Here is a 20,378-nt window from a genome sequence, read left to right on the forward strand (position 1 = left end):
GGATGTGAAAGGATTTAGTAAAATAGGGATAAGGAGAATCTAAAGAGATTCAAGGCAAAAGAGTAACTGAAATGTGTGGGACAGCAGGAGATGGGTCATATACTAAGCGAGTATTTTGTGTCTGTCTTTACTGTGGAAAAGGATATGGAAGCTAGAGAACTTGGAGAAATAAATAGTGATATCTTAGTGTCCATACTACAGAGGAGGTGGTGCTGGATGTCTTAAAAGCATAAGGTGGTTAGTACCCCAGGACCTGATCAGGTCCCAGAGCTTTGTGGGAATCTGGATTGAGATTTCTGAGATAGTTGTATCATTGATAGCCACAGATGAAGTGCTAGAAAACTGGGGAGTGATTAATGTGCCATTATTTAAGAAAGGTTGTATGGAAAAGCTAGGTAACAATAGACCGATTAGCCTGACATCGGTGGTGGGTACGTTGTTGGAGGGGATTCTGAGGTACAGAATCTACGTGTGTTTTGAAAGGCAAGGACTGATTAGGGATAGTCATCATGGCTTTGTACATGGGAATTTATGCCTCACTTGATCTTTTTGAAGTAAGGAAGAGGATTGATGAAGACAGAGTGGTGGATGTTGTCCATATGGACTTAAAGATGTTGGACAAAGTTCCACATGGTTGACTAATTCGCAAGGTGAGATCCCATGGAATACAGGGAGAACTAACCATTTGGATGCAAAATTGGTTTCAAAGGAGATTTTGGAGGGTTGTTTTCTGGACTGGATGCCTGTGACCAGCAATGTCCTGCGAGGCTTGCTGCTGGGTCCATTGTTTTTAGTCATTTATACAAATGATTTGAATGTGAATATAGGAGGTATGCCTAGTAGGTTTGCAGATGACACCGAAGTTGGAGCTGTAGCGGGAAGTTAAGAAGATTACTTCAGAGTATATCTCCCTTGGTCAGTTTGGCCAATGAGGGAAGGATTTTTGTTGGAGTTAAATCCAGATAAATGTGTGGGAGGTGTTGCATTTTGGTAAGGCAAATCAGGGCAGGCTTCTACACTCATTGGTAGGGCCCTGGGAAGTGTTGCTGAACAGAGACTTTGGGGTGCTAGTTCATGGTTCCTTGAAGGTCATGGGTAGATAGGGTAGCGAAGAATGCATTTGGAACATTTTGCCTTTATTGACCAGTGCATTGAATGTAGGAGTTGGGATATCATGCTGTAGCTGTACAGGGCATTGGTTAGGCCACTTTTGGAACACTGCATTCAATTCTGGTCTCCCTGCTATGGGAAAGAGGTTATTAAACTTTGAAAGGGTTCAGCAAAGTTTAACTCGGATGTTGCAGGTACTGGAAGGTTTAAGCTTTAAGGAGAGGCTGAATAGACTGAAGTGTCAGAGGCTCAGGGGTGACCTTTACAGAGATTTTATAAAATCATGAGGGTATGGGTAGGGTGCATAGCAAAGCTCTTTTCCCCAGAGTAGCAGAGTCCAACACTAGAGGGGCATAGGTTTAAGGTGAGGGGAAAGATATAAAAGGGAACTAAGGGTCGCATTTTTCATGCAGAGGATGGTGCGTGTATAGAATGAGCTGCCACAGGAAGTGATGGAGGCTGGTACAATTACAACATTTAAAAGGCATCTGAATGGCTAGATGAATAGGAAGAGTTTAGAGGGATATGGGCCAAATGCTGGCAAATGGGACTAGATTAATTTAGGATATCTGGTTGGCATGAATGAGAGGTGACCTTACTGAAACATAGGATTCTTAAGGGGCTTGGCAGGGTAAATGCTGACAGGATGTTTCCCCACCTGAGAGTTTAGGACGAGAGAGCATTGTCTCCGAATGAAGGGGTGCCAATTTAAGACTGAGATGAGGAACGTCTTCTGAGGGTTGTGTCTCCTTGGAACATCTTGCTACACAAATATGGGGGCAGAGTTCTTGCATTTAATGCTGAGCGAGATTTTTGATTATGGTTATGGTTAAAGGTTATGGGCAAGGGCAGAAAGTGGACGTGAGAAATGTCAGATCAGCCGTGATTGAATTGAATGGCGGAGGTTTTCAGGGTGGGTTAGGGTGTTTGGCGAATGGCCTACTCCTGTTCCTCTATTTCTTAGTCGTAAGTATTCTGATTTGCTGGCATCTTGAGAGAAAAACGTAGAGTTGACATTTCATGGATTAAGGTTCTGATTGTTAGTGCATTAAACATAGTGGCCTTTCACATGCTGTGAGACTTCCAACACTTAAAAATTTTATATGCAAAATCTGCATACCACGAATTATGGGATTCTCCTATTCTTTGGCCTATGCATTTTTATGGTATTGCATTTCCCTTAGAATTTTCTTCTTACGGGGTGTTCAGGTATAATGTGCATTTGTCAACGCAAATTGGCAATAACGTGATTGCCAAATTGTGGACAGTTTCTACTGAAGGGCCAAAATCTTGTTGCTGTTTATATTAAGTGGTTGGAGGTAAACTTGGGTACTTTAAGAAGTGGTTATGGTTTAGTTGACAGTTTACTAATTGATTTAAGCCCTTGGGGAAATTATGACCCAGATTTTGCTGTAAAAAAGGTTTTCTATGAAAGGCAAATCTTGCTCTTTGTTATTTCTTAAATCTTTTTGATTTTTGATGTGATTTACTTGATCCCAAAAGCCCTGGTGCTCTTGCTGTGCACCAGCTTGAACGTCTAGTGACTTTGTAGCCAAACATTTTTAAATTCTGAGCTCTCAAAAAATCCAATTAAGATCTGGCTCCATGTCATTTATCCAAATATTGTCTAACAATTTGAGAGTCAACTGTTAGCTCACCTGCAAATTATCAGTCAATACTTTACCATATGCTTATGCTGCTTATAGAAGAAGATCATGAAATAATCAAGTCTATGCCACGTCTCTCTGTAGAAAAGTCCAATCAGTTTCATCCCTTTAGCGTAACAATTTATTTTGTTTGTGACTATTCAGTTTCCCTTTGAACTGTTGCTTCCATCTCCAACAACTACTTCGGCGGCAGCAGGTTCCAGGTTAATATCAACCTGCGTAATAAATATAAAAGCTGTTGCTTAATTCCTATCGCATCTCTTGTATCAATGTCACTTAGTCCTTGTAATCATCAATGAATGAGATTAGCTTTTGTGAGTACCTTTATTCAAATATGTCATAATCTTATACATCTATTTTAAATGCTCCAAAGATGATAACCCAGCCTTCTCCAATCTAATCATGCTAAATTCCCTGAAACCATTCTAAAATATTCTAGATCCCACTCCCTGTATTTTCTCTCTTCACTGGACCGACATTACCATGTTTTGCTTTTTTGGGTGTTGCAAGAGTTCGAGCTATCTAATATCACTGCAGAAGAAAATGTATATTATAACATCTTGAATTGGTCCTTCACTGTCCAGAATGTCTACTGTCTTGAGCACAATCATCAAATGCTATGAAAGTAAAGCAGGTCAATGTGTTCAAGATTGTGTAGAGAGATAAAAGCAATGGATCTCTTGATACCTTTTTCTTTACAATTTGAAATCTGATTTATTTGCTTGTCATTAAGTTCGCAACAGAAACAGCTTGCAAGTTGCTCATTTATTTTTGTATGTACTACCCTTTCAATTATTAAATTTATGATAAATCCTCTTGTTTGATGAATATACTGAATTGCATATGCAACTTGACTAGCCAGAATACTATTCTCCTGTTGCAGATATACTTAATTTCTGAATTAGTTTGTCTCAGCAGTGAAAGAAGGCTAATTGCTACTTGTACTGGACTTGAAGCATAGTGACCACAGTTTGCTGCAGAAAAGCTTGTGGGTTTTTTAGTCTTGTACAGTAATATTTTTCAGTAAATTGAACTTTTGGTTCACTGCAATTTGGAAATGGATTTTAAATGTTGGCTATGTCCTTGGCCATTCATCAAACAAGCGAAGTTAAAAAAAAAATACAGCTTGCTTTGAATAACCTTTTTTTTGAAGTACAGTTGTATTGGCCCTTCAGGTATGGATGAATATATTTACATAATGCTTTCAGTTTCTCTCAGGTGTCTGCTGAACATCATGATTTGATATGCATATCTTCTTATTTACATCGATAAGGTATCTCAAAATTGATAACTTCTAGTAATTAAATACCTTATTCCCTTAACAAATCAGTACTGGCTTTTGTTAGTATGTCCCAAGTGGTTATTGATACCCCCTTTCTAATATGGTTACTCAAAAATTGGCATTTAAAACCTCTACTTTTTTTAAAACAAGTTCTGTTTTTACATGGGTTGATGTAGAAAATTTGAGGGAAAAATGAATCAGTTAGTCAGTACAGTGCATGAAAAGTAATAATTTCAGTGACATGACCATTAACCTGAACTGCTTTGCAATCATTTGACTTTATTTTCCTACATCCCTATTCAGATTAGTACAATCTACATTGAGTTAATACGGTTTGTTTTTATCTGAAAAATGGCACATTCCAAAATCCAGCACAGCCTTCGGCCCAAGGCGGCCAGATTTGAGAATGAGCTGTATTAATTTTGTCCTGAATATAATTTTTAGTGGTTTTTCTGCCACCAGTATTAAAATGACTGGTCTGTCATTGCTGGGCTTTTCACTTTGTTGAATGAAGGTGTAACACTTGCAATTCCCAATCCTTTGGCATAACTTCAGTCTGAGGAAGCTCCTTTACACTTTGAGCACTTAAGATACCTCCAAGAATTTGGAGATATCTTATCAGGTCTTGGTGTCTTATCAATTTTGAATTGACAACTTATCCAGTGCCACAACTACTTCATTGTTAAATCATGCAAGTGTATTGATCACTTCCTTTTACTATGATTTGTGTAGCATCTTCTTTGATAAAGAATGGTGAAATGTATCATTCATATTCCTGCTGGTCCGGAAGGGGTCCGGAATAAATGTTGAGGACTTCCAGGGCAACTCCCTCCTGATTCTATACCCCTATGTCGCCACTTCTGGGCCTGCCCTGCTGGTGGGACAGGACATGTCCAGGGATAGTAATGATGTCTGGGATGTTGTCTGTAAGTTTTTTGATTCCATGAGTCTGACTGCTGGCTGTTGTTTGACCAGTCTATGAACCAGCTCTTCCAGTTTTGGCACTAATTCCTAGATGTTAGTAAGGAGGACTTTGCAGAGTCAGTAGGGTAGCTTCTGCTGTTGTCTTTCTGGTGCCTAGGTCTCTGCCAGGTGATATGTCTGGTTTCATTTATTTGATAAAACTGAATCGATTGATAGAGCTGAATAGCTTGTTAGGACATTGAGGGTAATTGAGAGTCAACCACATTGCTGTGGGTCTAGAGACACACATAGGCCAGACCAAGTAAGGATGACAGATTTCCTTCCCTGAAGGACATTAGTGACCCAGATGTATTTTCCCGTCAATCAACAATGGTGTAATGATCATCTGTCGATTCTTAATTCCAGATTTTTAAAAATTAATTCAAATTCCACCATTTACTGTGGCTGGATTCAAACCTGGATCCCCAAAACATTAGCTGGGATCCTAGATTAATAGTCTAGCAATAATGCCACTAGGCCATCGCCTCCCTGTGTGGGTGGGGGGGCCTGAGTAGGACTGGAACAAGCAATGTTCCACATATCCCACAAGGAGACTGGTGTAACTGAGACCACACCTTTCCCCTGAAAGAAGTGGAAAGAGTTAAGAGAAGTTGTTTAAAGTGAGGATGTGCTCTGCCAGGCAAAGGAGGATGGGAATGGTTAAGATCTTCTTTTCCAGGAAGAAGTGGAGAGCCCTGAGACCATCCTGATGTGGCATAGACATGTAAAGGAATTGCATGTTGATGGTAAGGAGAAGGCAGCTAGAGCCCATGAGTTGTAAATTCTGAAACTGACATGAAGTATTAGGTTACAGGACCCTTAGTAGCTTCTCCTGTACTTCAGCTCTCACTCTGTCTCTTCCCTAAAACAGCAATAGGGTTTCCCTGGGTCCTCACTTATCACTACACCAGCATCCACATCCAAAGGATCATAAGCTGCCATTTCCACTACCTCCAGTGGGATGCTGCCATTAGATACACATTCCTCTCCCCTTTCTTGTTAGTATTCTTCAAAGACTGTTTTCCTTCCCCAAGCCATTTTAGTCCACTCCTCCTCCACTCCCAACACCTCCCCCACCCCCATGGGCACCTTTCCATACAATTGCAGAAGATGCAACATCTGCCTGTTCACTTCCTCATTGCTCTCTCACGCTCTCACATGGAATCAATTTATGTAAAGGGGCAGTACAGAGAGATCTGGGTGTTCTTGTACACCAGTCAATGAAGGCAAGCATGCAGGTACAGCAGGTAGTGAAGAAGGCTAATAGCATGCTGGCCTTCATAACAAGAGGAATTGATTTTAGAAGCAAAGAGGTGCTTCTGCAGCTGTACAGGGCCCTGGTGAGACCACACCTGGAGTGCTGTGTGTAGTTCTGGTCTCCAAATTTGAGGAAAGATATTCTGGCTATTGAGGGAGTGCAGCGTAGGTTCACGAGGTCAATTCCTGGAATGGCAGGATTACCTTACACTGAAAGACTGAAGCGACTGGGCTTGTATACCCTTGAGTTTCGAAGATTGAGAGGGGATCTGATTGAGACGTATAAGATTATGAAAAGATTGGACACACTGGCAGTAGGAAACATATTTCCACTGATGGGTGAGTGCCGAACCAGAGGACACAGCTTAAAAATACGGGGTAGACCATTTAGGACAGAGCTCTGGAGAAACTTCTTCACCCAGAGAGTGGTGGCTGTGTGGAATGCTCTGCCCCAGAGGGCAGTGGAGGCCCACTCTCTGGATTCATTTAAGAAAGAGTTGGATAGAACTCTCAAAGATAGTGGAATCAAGGGTTATGGAGATAAGGTAGGAAGAGGATACTGATTAGGAATGATCAGCCATGATTATATTGAATGGCGGTGCAGGCTCGAAGGGCTGAATGGCCTACTCCTGCACCTATTGTCTATTGCCCCAGTATCAATTTTTTAAAAAAAATTTACATGTTCTTTTAAATGCTGAAGACAAATTTTCCTTTGCATCGTAGAGGAAGGTGTTGTGCAGGAAACTGAGGACGTTTTCAGGAGTTACGTCTTCTTCCGGTACCAATCGGAGAGAGAAGAAGGAGCAAATGTCCCAGAGGATCCGGAGATAATTGAGATGCAGCAGCCTCCTGAAAAGTAAGATATTTGTCTAATATAATATCAATTTAAAAGTAGTGTTTAAGCAGACACATGACTAAAATTTGTTCTCAGTTTTTTAGGTGAGGGCCTTATGTGAGAGGAGAGTAAAAATCATTATAGATGAATATCTTGTTTTGTCTTCACTCATACAGTCTTTTGTGCACAAGTGTTTCTGGGGATCTTTGCATGAAATATCCTAAAAGCTTCAGAATAGCTTACTAAAAAAAAATGAGAAGTAGCATGGAGTTTTGCATCACCAAGCATGCCACTTTCCCCATTCATTAAATTTATTTCCATCTTGACTATTTTACCTCAGTATCTTGATTTTGTGACTTTCTAAGTAGTTGTGATCTTCCTTTTTTTTTGTTTCTGTCTTCCTTCCCTCAAGTACTCCAACTCTTGTGGGCCGGCAGCTTGCTCTTATCGGAGATGACATCAATCGTAGATATGATTTAGAGTTCCACAATCTGCTATCAACCTTGCCGCTCAATGCAGGAAATGCTTACGACTACTTCCGGAAAATAGCTGATGGGTAAGGAGCAAGTTGATAAACTGAATTGTGCAAACAAACTATTTGTAAAGATTCCTGGGTTGTACAGAAGACCGTTTTCGAGAGTGTTTCATGTGGAGACAGTGGTTTTAAATAAAACTTAATGCTTTTAATTTGATTAATCTAGAAGAATGTTATTGAGCTAATTGGGTTTCGACTAGCCAGTTAAGATGCATAGCTAAAATATGATGAAATCATTTGGGCTGGGGGCAAGAGGGAAAAGAGGATGTTGGAAAAAATGGCACAAAAAACTTCAGGAATTGTAATTGAGTTGTGGCAGAATATAACAGTGCCATCAAGATTTGTAAATACTCTTGTACTAAAGTCACTTCACTAATGCCATACTGCTTGAGTAGATAGTGGAATTTAGATGTTTAATGATGACCCATGAAACCATTGTCATTCGTCAGAAACACACATCAGGTTCAATAATGTCCTGTAGGAAAGGTAACTGCCATCCTTACTTGATCTAGCCTCCACCTCACTCCAGACCCTTAGAAAATGGTTGAGTCTCAACTGCCTTTGGGCACTTAGGGATGGGCAATAAGCTTTGGTCTAACCAGTGATGCTAACATCATTTGAATTAATATTTTGAAAACAAAAACAAGTGGTCTATTTAATATGTACTAGATGTCACTGTCTTAATGCGTATGCATGCATGCAAGGATCTTTCAGTTTATAATTTAACATTCTTTTTCAGTTTTGGCAAATTCATTCCCAAACTCTGTTTTTATCCCCAACATTGTTTTGGCTTCCATTTATGAGTAGGGCATGAAACGCTATAAGTATCGAAATGTTCGAGAAGCAATTGTCTAAGGTGAACTAAATTTTAAGCTCCTCTGTTCAAAAATGTACAAATGCTAATGTTGTGTTGAAGTCTCTTATTTCTACATTGCCAACTGACTTGAATTTTGCATACTCTGCTTAGCTCCATAAATTATTGCTACTGTAGCTTCTGTTTCCTAGTCTACAATATATATTTTGTTTTTTTTTCATGCATTTTCATGCAAAGGGTGGTATATAAATGGAACAAGCTGCCAAAGGAAGTGGTGGAGGCTGGTACAATTACATTTAAAGGGCCTCTGGATGGGTGTATGAATAGGAAGGATTTAGAGGTATGTGGACCAAATGCTGGCAAATGGGATTAGGTCAGATTGGGATGTCTGATTTTGAACAAAGGATCTATTCCCAGGCTGTGTGACACCAACTGTCTTCCTGTAGATTAATTCTTATTCAGTTGGTCTTTGTAATGTACCTTGAATGTTAGCATAAAATGTCAGATGCACCTGCTTTTTCTTCTCGTTAACAATTTCGCATTTGGGCATGGTGTAGATATTTAAACAAATTCAGTAGTTTGAAAAAGTCACAAATTGAGAATTACCAAAAGATGCCCACTGCAGTTAACTATTCCAGTTCAAATAATTGCTAAACAATTTGTATTGGTCATTGACACTTAATCAATTTTTGGAGTAGTATACATTGATTTCTATAATCTCTGCTATAGCCAACGAGCACTGTCTGCTTATGATTTCCAAATTAGACCTGCTGAAAGGACACTAGAAGTTGAAACTTTGTCATGCACTCTTTAGAGTAAGATTAGATTACATTACAGTGTGGAAACAGGCCCTTCGGCCCAACAAGTCCACACCGACCCGCCGAAGCGAAACCCACCCCTACCCCTACATTTACCCCTTACCTAACACTATGGGCAATTTAGCATGGCCAATTCACCTAACCTGCACATCTTTTGACTGTGGGAGGAAACAGGAGCACCCGGAGGAAACCCACGCAGACACGGGGAGAACGTGCAAACTCCACACAGTCAGTCGCCTGAGGCAGGAATTGAACCCGGGTCTCAAGTGCTGTGAGGCAGCAGTGCTAACCACTGTGCCACCGTGCTGCCCACAAACTTGAAAGTAGAGAAACCCAAATAGATGGTGTCATTCTGGGAACCGTTTAGGTCCAGTTTTTGCTGGCATCCTTGCTGCTTATCATTTTGAAGTGTATCTCTAGAGATATTATTAACCTTCCACCCCTGGATCGCACCTGATTGTGCTGATGACCTGTTTGTTTGGAATAGGTTAGGGATTCCCTTCAGTGTGGAAACAAGCCATTTGACCCAACAAGTCCACACCTACCCTCCGAAGAGTAACCCACCAGACCCAGTTATCTTTCTTTTGCCCCTAACGAATGCACCTAACACTGTGGGCAACTTAACAGACCGATCCACCTGTCCTGCATGTCTTTGGATTGTGGGAGGAAACTGGAGCATCCGGAGGAAACCCATGCAGACACTGGAAGAATGTATGGATCTTTCCGTTTATAGTTTAACATTCTTTTTCATTCCCAAATTGTACTTTTATCCCCAACATTGTTTTGGCTTCCGTTTATGAGTAGGGTATGAAACGCAATAAGTACTGACATGTTCGAGAAGCAATTGTCTAACTCCACATAGGCAGGATCAAACCCAGGTCTCTGCCGCTGTGAGGCTGTAGTGCCAACCACGATCTTGTGCAAACCCGTATTATAAAAAAACATGCTTTAGAACAGTACTTAGTGTTGGCAATATAATTGCATTACAGCCAAAACGTTTAAAAAGTTTGTGCTTTAGAAACAGTGTCCCCAGTTTATCAATTACGTTGTAGCGAATTTGCGCTAACCAAGCATGTTACAGCAGAACGATCTGTACATAAAATAGGGTGTCAATTACTTAAGTAGGCAAAAGAAAGTATTGTAGTTTTTTCAAAAAATGGCTAGAGGCAACAAAACTCTGCATTCTCATGGAAATGCTTTGACGACTCCTCATCTACCTATCTGTTCTGAGGATGCAAATTGACAGTGAAATGTTTGTGCTGCATTTCCAAGCAGTTATGACCCAATCAGGATCCTCTTCTCATGCAGTATAAAATTGTCTCTTTCTCCAAGTCTCTCTCTTGCAGCCTTGTTCTGTTGGGTACAAGATTGTAACTTTCAACTACTTGTCTCCTTTTAGCCATGTTTAAGTTCTGTACTATCATGTGCTTATTTCAAATTATCTACTCAATGACATTGTTTTAACATGAAAGAAAAACATACCTGAATTTCAAACCAGTTTAAAATGTGTCAGTGAAATGAAATACTTTCCCTATAATTGTCAAAATAACGGTTGTAAACATTTTAGAGGCTCACCCCAGGTGTGAACCAGTTTTCCAAAAATCATTAAAGCCATATGTTTTGAATTGTTTCTTGGGTTAGCTAATATCAGTGAGAATGGTAGAGGTGTTGCAAATTGACTGCTTGCACAATAACCTGGAGTGAGGTGGGGTATTGAAGATGTTTGTTAACCATTACCCATGTTTGTATTCAGGGAAATGAAGCAAAGGTTGTATGCACCAGAGTTCAGTGATCCATCTGAATGGTAGGACAGTGACGAAATGGGCTACTGCTAAACTTGGTTTCTAAACACTAAGAAAAACAGTTAATTTTCTTCAAAAATTGTTGATACTGATGCTTACTGTTCATATCTTGTCTGATTGACTTTCCTGTCCTTTATTTCTGCTTTCCTTTGGATGCTGGACTATAGAGTCTTAACTATAGCTTGATTATTACTGCTTTTCAACAGCAAAAGGGCAGGTAAACACATTCTCATTTTGCTTAGTAATCATTTTCCAAACTTTCTTTTATCATTTAAGATTACTTAAAACAAATAAACCTCTGATCATAGTTAAATTAAGTTGTCAACGTGCAACGGTTTAAAAAAAAATCCTGGGAAAAATTCAGACAAATCTATTCACTAAAATGATGTCATGGCAAGTGATTCAGAAATGCACATTGTATCGCACTTCCTTCCAAGCTGTTAAGTGGTTTCTGTTTGGTTGTATTGATATTAGCCTGACTAACTGCAGTAGATGATTGCCATTGCTTTGTCTAAAATGCTGGTAACAAATGTGACTGTAAAATATGTTTAACCTTTAGTACTTGAAGTTCAAGAGCATTTGAGAGTTCTTCTTAAATGGTAGTAATTCTCTTTGCGTCGGAATTGTTGTGGCAGTATGCACTTTTAGATATTGTAATTTGGAGGTATGGATAGTGATAGTAGTGGCTCCAACTTTTCAGATCAGCCAGTGATGGAAAAGAACTCCTGCATTTATTGCCTACCATTGGCATGTGTTTGTATGCAACATGTTTTCCTGTACTATGAATGCACCTTCTTTGTTCATCAAGTCCTGTAATGGGACTAGAGTCAAGAGCTCTGCCACAAGAGGTATTGGAACTGAAAAAAAATTGACAACTCTATCTTGTGTTAAGTTTGGAAGTGAATTTCACTCAAAATATCAGGAAAGTTTATTTTAAATCAATATCTCAAAGATTAGATGTTAACTGCTACAATTTCTCAAATTACTGGATTTGCCTTCATGCTATAATATTGTTAAACTTAAAGAAAGTGCTTATTCAAGCACAACTTTAAAATTTGGAAGATATTGAGTGACGATTGATTGACTTGAAAAACTGAAATTTGTTGCAAAACAGATTTTACAGATGGCTTGGGACATATTAAGCCATCTGATGTCTTCTAACCAAAGGACTGTCTAATCCTACAGTCCAAACTTGAACAAAAATCTTATAGATGACTACATTTCAAGTGCATATCCAATACTTTTAAGATTGTTTCTGCCCACTGTCCACGGGATAAAAATTTCTTTACATCTTCCCATGTAATTTTTTTCTATCACTTTAATTTGATGTTCCATGGTTACTGACCTCTTTGCTCAGGGAAATTGGTTCTTCATGTTCAGTTTCCCAATTTATTCAAAATTTTCCATACCTCCAATTAAATCTCTGTTCTTCTTCCAGAGAAAACTACCTAATTTATACCATTGTATATTTCATCATTGCTAAAATTCTACATTCCAGGCAAGATCCTCCTGAATCTCCTCTGTACCATGCCTAATGTGAGCACATCATTTCTGTAGTGCAATGAGCAGAACCATACATAGTATTATAGCCTAACTAGTGTTTCATGCAATTCTTGTAAAATCTCCTTGCTCTTGTACTTAGTATTTGAACAAATTTCTGAAGTGCTAATTTATATTTTACCTCCATTTTTTTCCAATCATTTACCCACAACAGCAGTTAGGCTGACTAGCTTACAACTATTATCATTTCCTCTTTTTTTGAACAGTAATACATTAGCAGTCCTCCACTATACGCACATACCTAGTGAGCACTAAATTTAAGTGATGGTCAGAGACTGTTTTTCGCTGGTTTCATGTAGCAATCTGGGATAGGTTTTTGTCTCTGAATAGTATAGTATCCACTGGTGAAGATGTCAAACCCTTCTAATATTTCCTTTCCCCCTCTCTTTATCCCATCCAGTGTTTCAAATCATTAACTCCAGTGTTGTCTTTGCCCTTTTTATGAAGACAAACACATTATTCATGGAGAATGATGCTTATGTTTTCTATCTCAACATGTTAATTTTTTATCTCTAATTGACCTTTTTCTTGTTCCTTAGTTATTCTCCTGCCCTTTAGGTATCTGTAAAATCTGTGTTTCCAATCATTGTACCTGTCCCTATTTCTTCATGCCTTCTCTTTGCTCCTGTCCCTATTTCTTCATGCCTTCTCTTTGCTTGCCTAATTTCAGTTTTAATTTTGCTCCATGCTTTCTATTTTCAAAACATTTTGCTTCATTGAGCTCTAGTATCTGAAATTAATGTTCCTTTTATTTGCTTTATCCTATTCTGTTTGACATCGAAGAAGTTTGGATCATTTTTATTTAAGTGGAGCCCTCCTCCCCCCCCCCCCGGAATGTCACTGGCCAATAATCCAGAAACTCCAGATTATGTTCTGAGGTCATGGTTTGGATCCCGTCATAGAAGTTGGTTAAATTTGAATTTGATTTAAAAACCTGGAATTGAAAATGCTATTCCAATGATTACCATGTAACCATTGTTCATTATTGAACCAGATATGTTTTTAAACAAAATGTCTTTTTTAGTGAAGGAAATAAGCCATCCTTACCTTGTCTGGGCTACATGTAACTCCATACCCACAGAAATGTGGACAAACGCTCCAGGGGAAATAGCCCTCACTTATTCAACCTCTCCCAATAGCTCAAATCCTCCAACCCTGGCAACATCTTCATAAATCTTTTCTGAACCCTTTCAAATTTCACAAATCCTTCCAATACGAAGGAGACCAGAATTGCACGCGATATTCCAAAAGTTGCCTAATCAATGTCCTGTACAGCCGCCACATGACCTCCCAACTCGTGTACCCAATATTCTGACCAATGAAGGAAAGCATACCAAACGCCGCCTTCACTATCCTATCTACCTGCGACTCCACTTTCAAGGAGCTATGTACCTGCACTCCAAGGTTTCTTTGTTCAGCAACAGTCTGTAGGACCTTACCATTAAGTGTAGAAGTCCTAAAATTTGCTTTCCCAAAACGCAGCACTTTGCGTTTATCTAAATTAAACTCTATGTGCATCTCAGCCCATTGGCTCATCTGATCAAGATCCCGTTGTAATCTGAGATAACCTTCTTCACTGTCCACTACACCTCCAATTTTGATGTCATTTGCAAACTTACTAATGATACCTCTTATGCTCACATCCAAATCATTTATGTAAATGACAAAAAGTAGTGGACTCAGCACCAATCCTTGAGGCACTCCACTGGTCACAGGCCTCCAATCTGAAAAATAACCCTCCAACACCACCACCCTCTGTCTTCTACCTTTTGAGCCAGTTCTATATCCAAATGGCTAGTTCTCCTTGTATTCCGTGCGATCTAACCTTGCTAATCAGTGTCGCATTGGGAACCTTGTCAAACACCTTAGTGAAGTTCATACAGATCACGTATACTGCTCTGCTCACAACAATCCTCTTTGTTACTTCAAACAAAACTCGATTAAGTTTGTGAGACATGATTTCCCATGGACAAAGCAATGTTGACTATCCCTAATCAATCCTAGTCTTTCAAAATACATGTACATCCTGTCCCTCAGGATTCCACCGACATCAGGCTCACTGGTCTATAGTCTCTGGCTTGTCCTTACCACCTTTCTGAAATAGTGGCACCACATTAGCCAGCATCCAGTCTTCTGGCACCTTACCTGTGACTATCGATGATACAAATATATCAGCAAGAGGCCCAGCAATCATTCCCTAGCTTCCCACAAGAGTTCTAGGGTACACCTGATCAGGTCCTGGGGATTTATCCACTTTTATGCGTTTCAAGACATCCAGCACTTCCTCCTCTATTATGGGCATTTTTCAAGGTGTCAATATCTATTCCCTACAGTCTAATCTTCCATGTCCTTTTCCACAGTAAACACTGATGCAAAATACTCATTTAGTATCTGCCTCATCTGCTGCTCCACACAAAGGCCACCTTGCTGATCTTTGAGGGACCCTCTTCTCTCCCTAGTTACCCTTTTGTCATTAATATATTTGTAAAAACCCTTTGGATTCTCCTTAATTCTACTTGCCAAAGCTATCTCATGTCTCCTTTTTGCCCTCTTGGTTTCCCTCTTAAGTATACTCCTACTGTCTTTATACTCTTCTAAGGATTCACTTGATCTATCCTGTCTATACCTGACATATGTTTCCTTCTTTTTCTTAACCAAACCCTCAATTTTTTTAATCATCCAGCATTCTCTATACCTACCAGCCTTCCCTTTCACCCTAACTGGAATATACTTTCCCTAGACTCTCGTTATCTCATTTCTGAAGGCTTCCCATTTGTCAGCCTCCATTTACTTGTGAACATCTGCCCCTTATCAGCTTTTGAAAGTTCTTGCCTAATACCATCAAAATTGGCCTTTCTCCAATTTGGTTTTTCCATTACTATTTTAAAACTAATAGAGTTATGGTCACTGGCCCCACTGACACCTCAGTCACCTGCCCTGCCTTATTTCCCAAGAGAGGTCAAGTTTTGCACCTTCTCTAGTAAGTATGTCCACATACTGAATTAGATAATTTTCTTCTACGTGCTTAACAAATTCTTCTCCATCTAAACCCTTAACACTATGGCAGTCCCAGTCTATGTTTGGAAAGTTAAAATCCCCTACCATAAGTGGAAAGTTTGTGATTTTGATAAGGGATAACATTACACTGTACTGAGGGAGGATATTCCCAGAAAGACATCCAGGCAAGTTATTTGGATGGAACTGAGAAATAAGAAAGGGATGATCACCGTATTGAGATTGTATTATAGACCCCGTAATAGTCATAGGGAAACTGAGAAACAAACTTGTATGGAGATCTCAGCTACCTGTAAGAATAAAAGGGTGGTTATGGGAGGCGATTTTAACTTTCCAAACATAGATTGGGACTGCCATATGCAATCTGTTGACATAAGTAATAACAGATGCTATAAAAGTGTAAATATTAGACCACTATCATGTTTTCAAATAAGGTCAATATGAATTTCCGTTATATATTAAAAATGTTTTCTCATTAATCCATATTTGAAAATATTTCTAAAATTGTTCTTTCTCTTTATAGGCTTTTTGAAAGTGGCATAAATTGGGGCCGTGTGATAGCTCTTTTAGGATTTGGCTATCGAATGGCCATTTATGTCTTCCAGAAGGGTATGAAGGGATTCCTCAGTCAAATTGCAAAATTCATTGCAGAGTTTGTATTAAAAAATAGAATTGCACGATGGATTGCAGCACAAGGAGGCTGGGTAAGTGCACAGCAGTAGGTTGCTGGTTTTCTGATTTCAGTTTTTAGTTAGATGAGGCATTAAGTGCACTGAGCATTTTTTTTGTCTGTAGTGTGGTTCTTTTCATGTTCTTGATGCACTTCAGTAAGTGCCTTTTCCCAAATAATCATTCTTCATGTATGACCCTTGATAGTTGTGTCAAAAGGTACTTCATATCCTAATTTACTCCAGTTTTCCTAATAGCGACGCAAACAGCCCTTCCCCACCCTTTTCCAGCTTTGACACACAAATTCTGAAGCCTATTTTAAGAATCGTTGTTAGTTAAGCAATATTGATCTTAAGAACTTGGGTATCTATACATATCAATTACTCATTTAAAAAGCTGTCCGCTCTTGAGAAAATAAATTTTTCTGTTTTTAAAGAGGAAAGATTTTTTTGACACCTGAATCTTTTCAATTTGGTTAGAAACTGACTGCTTAAGATTAAAGGGTAAAGAATTTTCCAGATTCATTCCTTTTTTAAGATTAAGTCACTGTTAAGTATGCTTGGATGTCTATTTATGCACTCCTAAGTTTTTAAAGAAAACTGAGAATTCTAGTCGTTCATATTTTTTTGTTAAATGCATGATATAAATGCAAATTGTAATTTGTGGGTTTGACTGTTATACCTGAAATATAAAGGTGATAAAGTGTTTTGACAGACCAATTGTCATTCTTTTTCTTGAAGTCTCCTTAGTGAAATTGAAACTGAAAAGCTAGGTTTCTGGGTGGAATTTCTTAATTGGAGTTGCCAAGTGTGTCATACATCTTCTGAAGTGCATCTCTCATAGGTTTCAGGGAAATTAGAAATTGTGGTCAAGACAGGAATATAGTGTGGCTGTAATACCAGCTTCATAGACTGAAGCCTAATAAAATGTGAACCATCCTGACATGCAGAAGAGCTGGCTGTGGTTTCTTTTAAACAGCAGTCAACTTCGGCCTAGGTTATCACTAGTAGTTAACTGAACTGAACTCTGGGAAAGCAATGCCATTTGGACAGTTGTGCAATGAGTATGGAGAGTTCTACTGAAGTATGCCTTGTTAGTTCTGTCATTTAGAATTCTGGAGTAAAGCTGCTGTCAAAGGCTGCTAATGATTAAATTACATGAGGGAAGGACGAATTGAACTTTTAGGAGAGAGAGCAGAGAAGGACTTTGACTGTATGTGGTACCACTTGTATATTAAGAGGCCTGGCTGAAAAACCCAAGATTTACCTTTTTGTGTTGGATATTAAAGTTTGGTTTTGGTTTATTTAGCTAAATACAATTGGCCTGATAATTTAGCCACAAGTTGCAATGGTTTTGAACGAACAAAATTTACTCTACAGAGGTACAATAGTAAAACAATTACATCTTTTCAACTTGTACCCTGACCTCCAGAATTAACAAAAGGTAAAAATGGATAACAGAAACTATTGTTAAATACCCTACAGAGTATGTTATATAGCAAATGTAGTCAACATAGATCCCTTGGATTTCTCAGCACACTGGGCCATCGTCTCATTAACAGATTACGTGGGATTACAGTCCTGCACTTTTTTGATTTGGAATTCCCTCGAGCTGCTCTGTCGTGGACTGCTTCATCATTAGGTGGTTCTTGTCTTTTCCTGTGACATCACTCCTTGCTCTGGAAACTGCTGTCCAGTGCCTACTCACTGGCACAATTACAGGTTGTCAGCAGATGGCTACCTTCACTAAGCTAGTACTGTCCTCTAGGTTTCCCCTAGCTTTCGTCATTATTTGCCATGCCAACTAAATACCACTTGTGACTTTCCTCCTCTGTCACCTCTACTAAGCTATTCATGGCAAGTTGACCGATTCAGTTGGCTTCACAGACATGCTGCTGTTCCGACCACAGATATCTTCCAAGTTCCCGTGGCTTTTTCTAACCTCAATGTTCACCTGCACCTTTTTAGCTTGAGGGACTTCTGATTCCAGCTGCTCAAAGCCTGCAACAGCTGCACATTTTTCAGGATGGAACCTCTTCTCGCTTCAGTTGACCATCAAACTCTGCTCTTTCTCCTATGTCATTACTACAGGGAAGCTATCAATAGGCTTCTTGGAGTTCTTCCTGAATTCCAACCATTCAGAGCTACTGTCCTTCAGCCTCTATCTCAGCAGCATTTCTTCTGAGTCATAAACCTATCAGGGGATTCCTCTTTTATGGTTGTCCCATGTCCATGACTAGGCTTTTGCATTTGTTCCAGTCCTGTGGTCAGGTTTTTGCATGCTCCACAACCCTGCAAGAAAACACCTGATGACCGAGATGGATAGGTCCTTTCATTGGTTAAAAGAAACACTGAGCAGAATACAGATGGATTTTCCTGCTTTGCATATGTATAAGCATGCCCAGGGTCTGAAATCCAGTGAATTCATAACATGTCTTTTGGTGATTTTCGTTTGTTGCAGTGAAAGTTATTTCTTGTTCACTTCCATTGGGATCATTTGGGAAGTTTGTTTTTTTGTTATTGGTCTCCATGGCTTTCTAGAATAAGTCAAAACTTAAATATTAGTTAAGTTGTTCATCTGTTAGTTGTCCTGCACATTCCATTAATGCTAGGTTCCTATGCATGTTTCAAGTGCTGTGCTTACATAGAGAATGGGTGAATGGAATAAGCTATCAAACCAGGTCCTTTGGATGAGAAGTTAACATGTTTAATTTTTTTGTCAGGTTCTGATGGCCTTTTTGCAATAGTATATTTTTGTTCGTTGCAGTTCACTTTTCTTAAGTTTTGTTGACCCATGTTTTCTGATAACAATTTTTGAAGTGTTGGTGGAAGTTGTGCGTCGTCACCCTACAGAATCCACACTGTAACTGACTTGGAAATTGGCTGGAAAATTGAACATGGCAATGGGTAATCCCTCTGAGCTTTGAGCCAACCAAACTTATTCATTTAAATCTGAGAATTTGAAAGGCTCCACTGCAGTTGAAGAAATAATTACTCTTGAAAAGTTAAACTACTTAAATATCTAGTCTAAATCCTGAGTAATTATTCAATGTCTCCAGCACTGTCTCCAGCACTGCCTCCACTACCCTGGGGACTAACTCTTCTCCGTTCTCCATACCTGGCAACCTTTTCCATTATTCTGCTGTCCGATCTGGTGTCCCCAAAACTACTCCCCGACGACCTGATATTTCCTACCAGCTCTGACCTATTCTATACACTCCATCATTTACCTGGCACCTTGGCTGCCATATGCCTTGGTGCCTTGCCTTCACCCTTGCCTTGTGTACTTAAACAATTAGGAGAAAGTGAGGACTGCAGATGCTGGAGATCAGAATCAAAGGGTGTGTTGCTGGAAAAGCACAGCTGGTCAGGCAGCATCTGAGGAGCAGGTGAATCGACATTTCGAGCATAAGCTCTTCATCAGGAATGAGCCCTCATTCCTGATGAAGAGCTTATGCTCGAAACGTCAATTCTCCTGCTCCTCGGATGCTGCCTGACTGGCTGCGCGTTTCCAGCACCTCACTCTTTGATTTATACTTAGACAATTGGCAGCTTCTGACAATGGGTGTTTGTGATGCTGGGGTATTAAATTTCAGAATCTGGCAACTGACTGGTGTGCAAAAAGTGCACGTGTTTCCCTTCCCCCAGCTATTTTACATGATAGTGGCCTGTCAAACTGCAAGTATGGCTCTGTATTTCTGAACAAGCCCTGATTAGAACCTCCTGCTAGAAATTTAAAAGTCTTTGGTTTGTAAAGGTGAGGGAGTGAAATGGCAATCTGCATGACTTTGGGCCCGATTTTCCAAGAGGCGTTGTTTGTTTTCATTGTGAGCAAAATGTGTCCCATGTGCCCTGCCCAGTTTAGTTCAGAATTTATCCTGCTGGAGTTCTTGATCTCTAAGTTGTCTTCAAAGTTTGTGAGAAGATTTGTAGCTCGGATCCTCATTGCTGTGGTTCTGTTCGCCAAGCTGGAAGTTTTTGTTGCAAACGTTTCGTCCCCTGTCTAGGTGACATCCTCAGTGCTTGGGAGCCTCCTGTGAAGCGCTTCTGTG

The 20,378-nt window shown here is 39.6% G+C and overlaps 1 protein-coding gene across 3 annotated transcripts in view; it reads left to right on the top strand.

Annotated features, from left to right (window-relative positions):
* Positions 1-20,378, top strand: part of LOC122563274 (bcl-2 homologous antagonist/killer-like) — a 44,719-nt gene that overhangs the window by 17,512 nt on the left and 6,829 nt on the right. For 2 of the 3 annotated variants that reach the window (XM_087973662.1, XM_087973663.1), the window contains exons 3-7: positions 7,003-7,135; positions 7,527-7,670; positions 8,701-8,803; positions 11,251-11,300; positions 16,182-16,362. In XM_087973662.1, the coding sequence (XP_087829788.1) occupies positions 7,003-7,135; positions 7,527-7,670; positions 8,701-8,803; positions 11,251-11,300; positions 16,182-16,362 (611 nt within the window). The remainder of the gene's footprint in view (positions 1-7,002; positions 7,136-7,526; positions 7,671-8,700; positions 8,804-11,250; positions 11,301-16,181; positions 16,363-20,378) is intronic. The other variant, XM_043716957.2, reaches the window with a different exon arrangement.

This window comes from Chiloscyllium plagiosum, unplaced genomic scaffold (genome assembly GCF_037043375.1).
Source record: "Chiloscyllium plagiosum isolate Xiang-an unplaced genomic scaffold, Cpla_swu_hap1 HiC_scaffold_26, whole genome shotgun sequence".
Taxonomy (NCBI): domain Eukaryota; kingdom Metazoa; phylum Chordata; class Chondrichthyes; order Orectolobiformes; family Hemiscylliidae; genus Chiloscyllium; species Chiloscyllium plagiosum.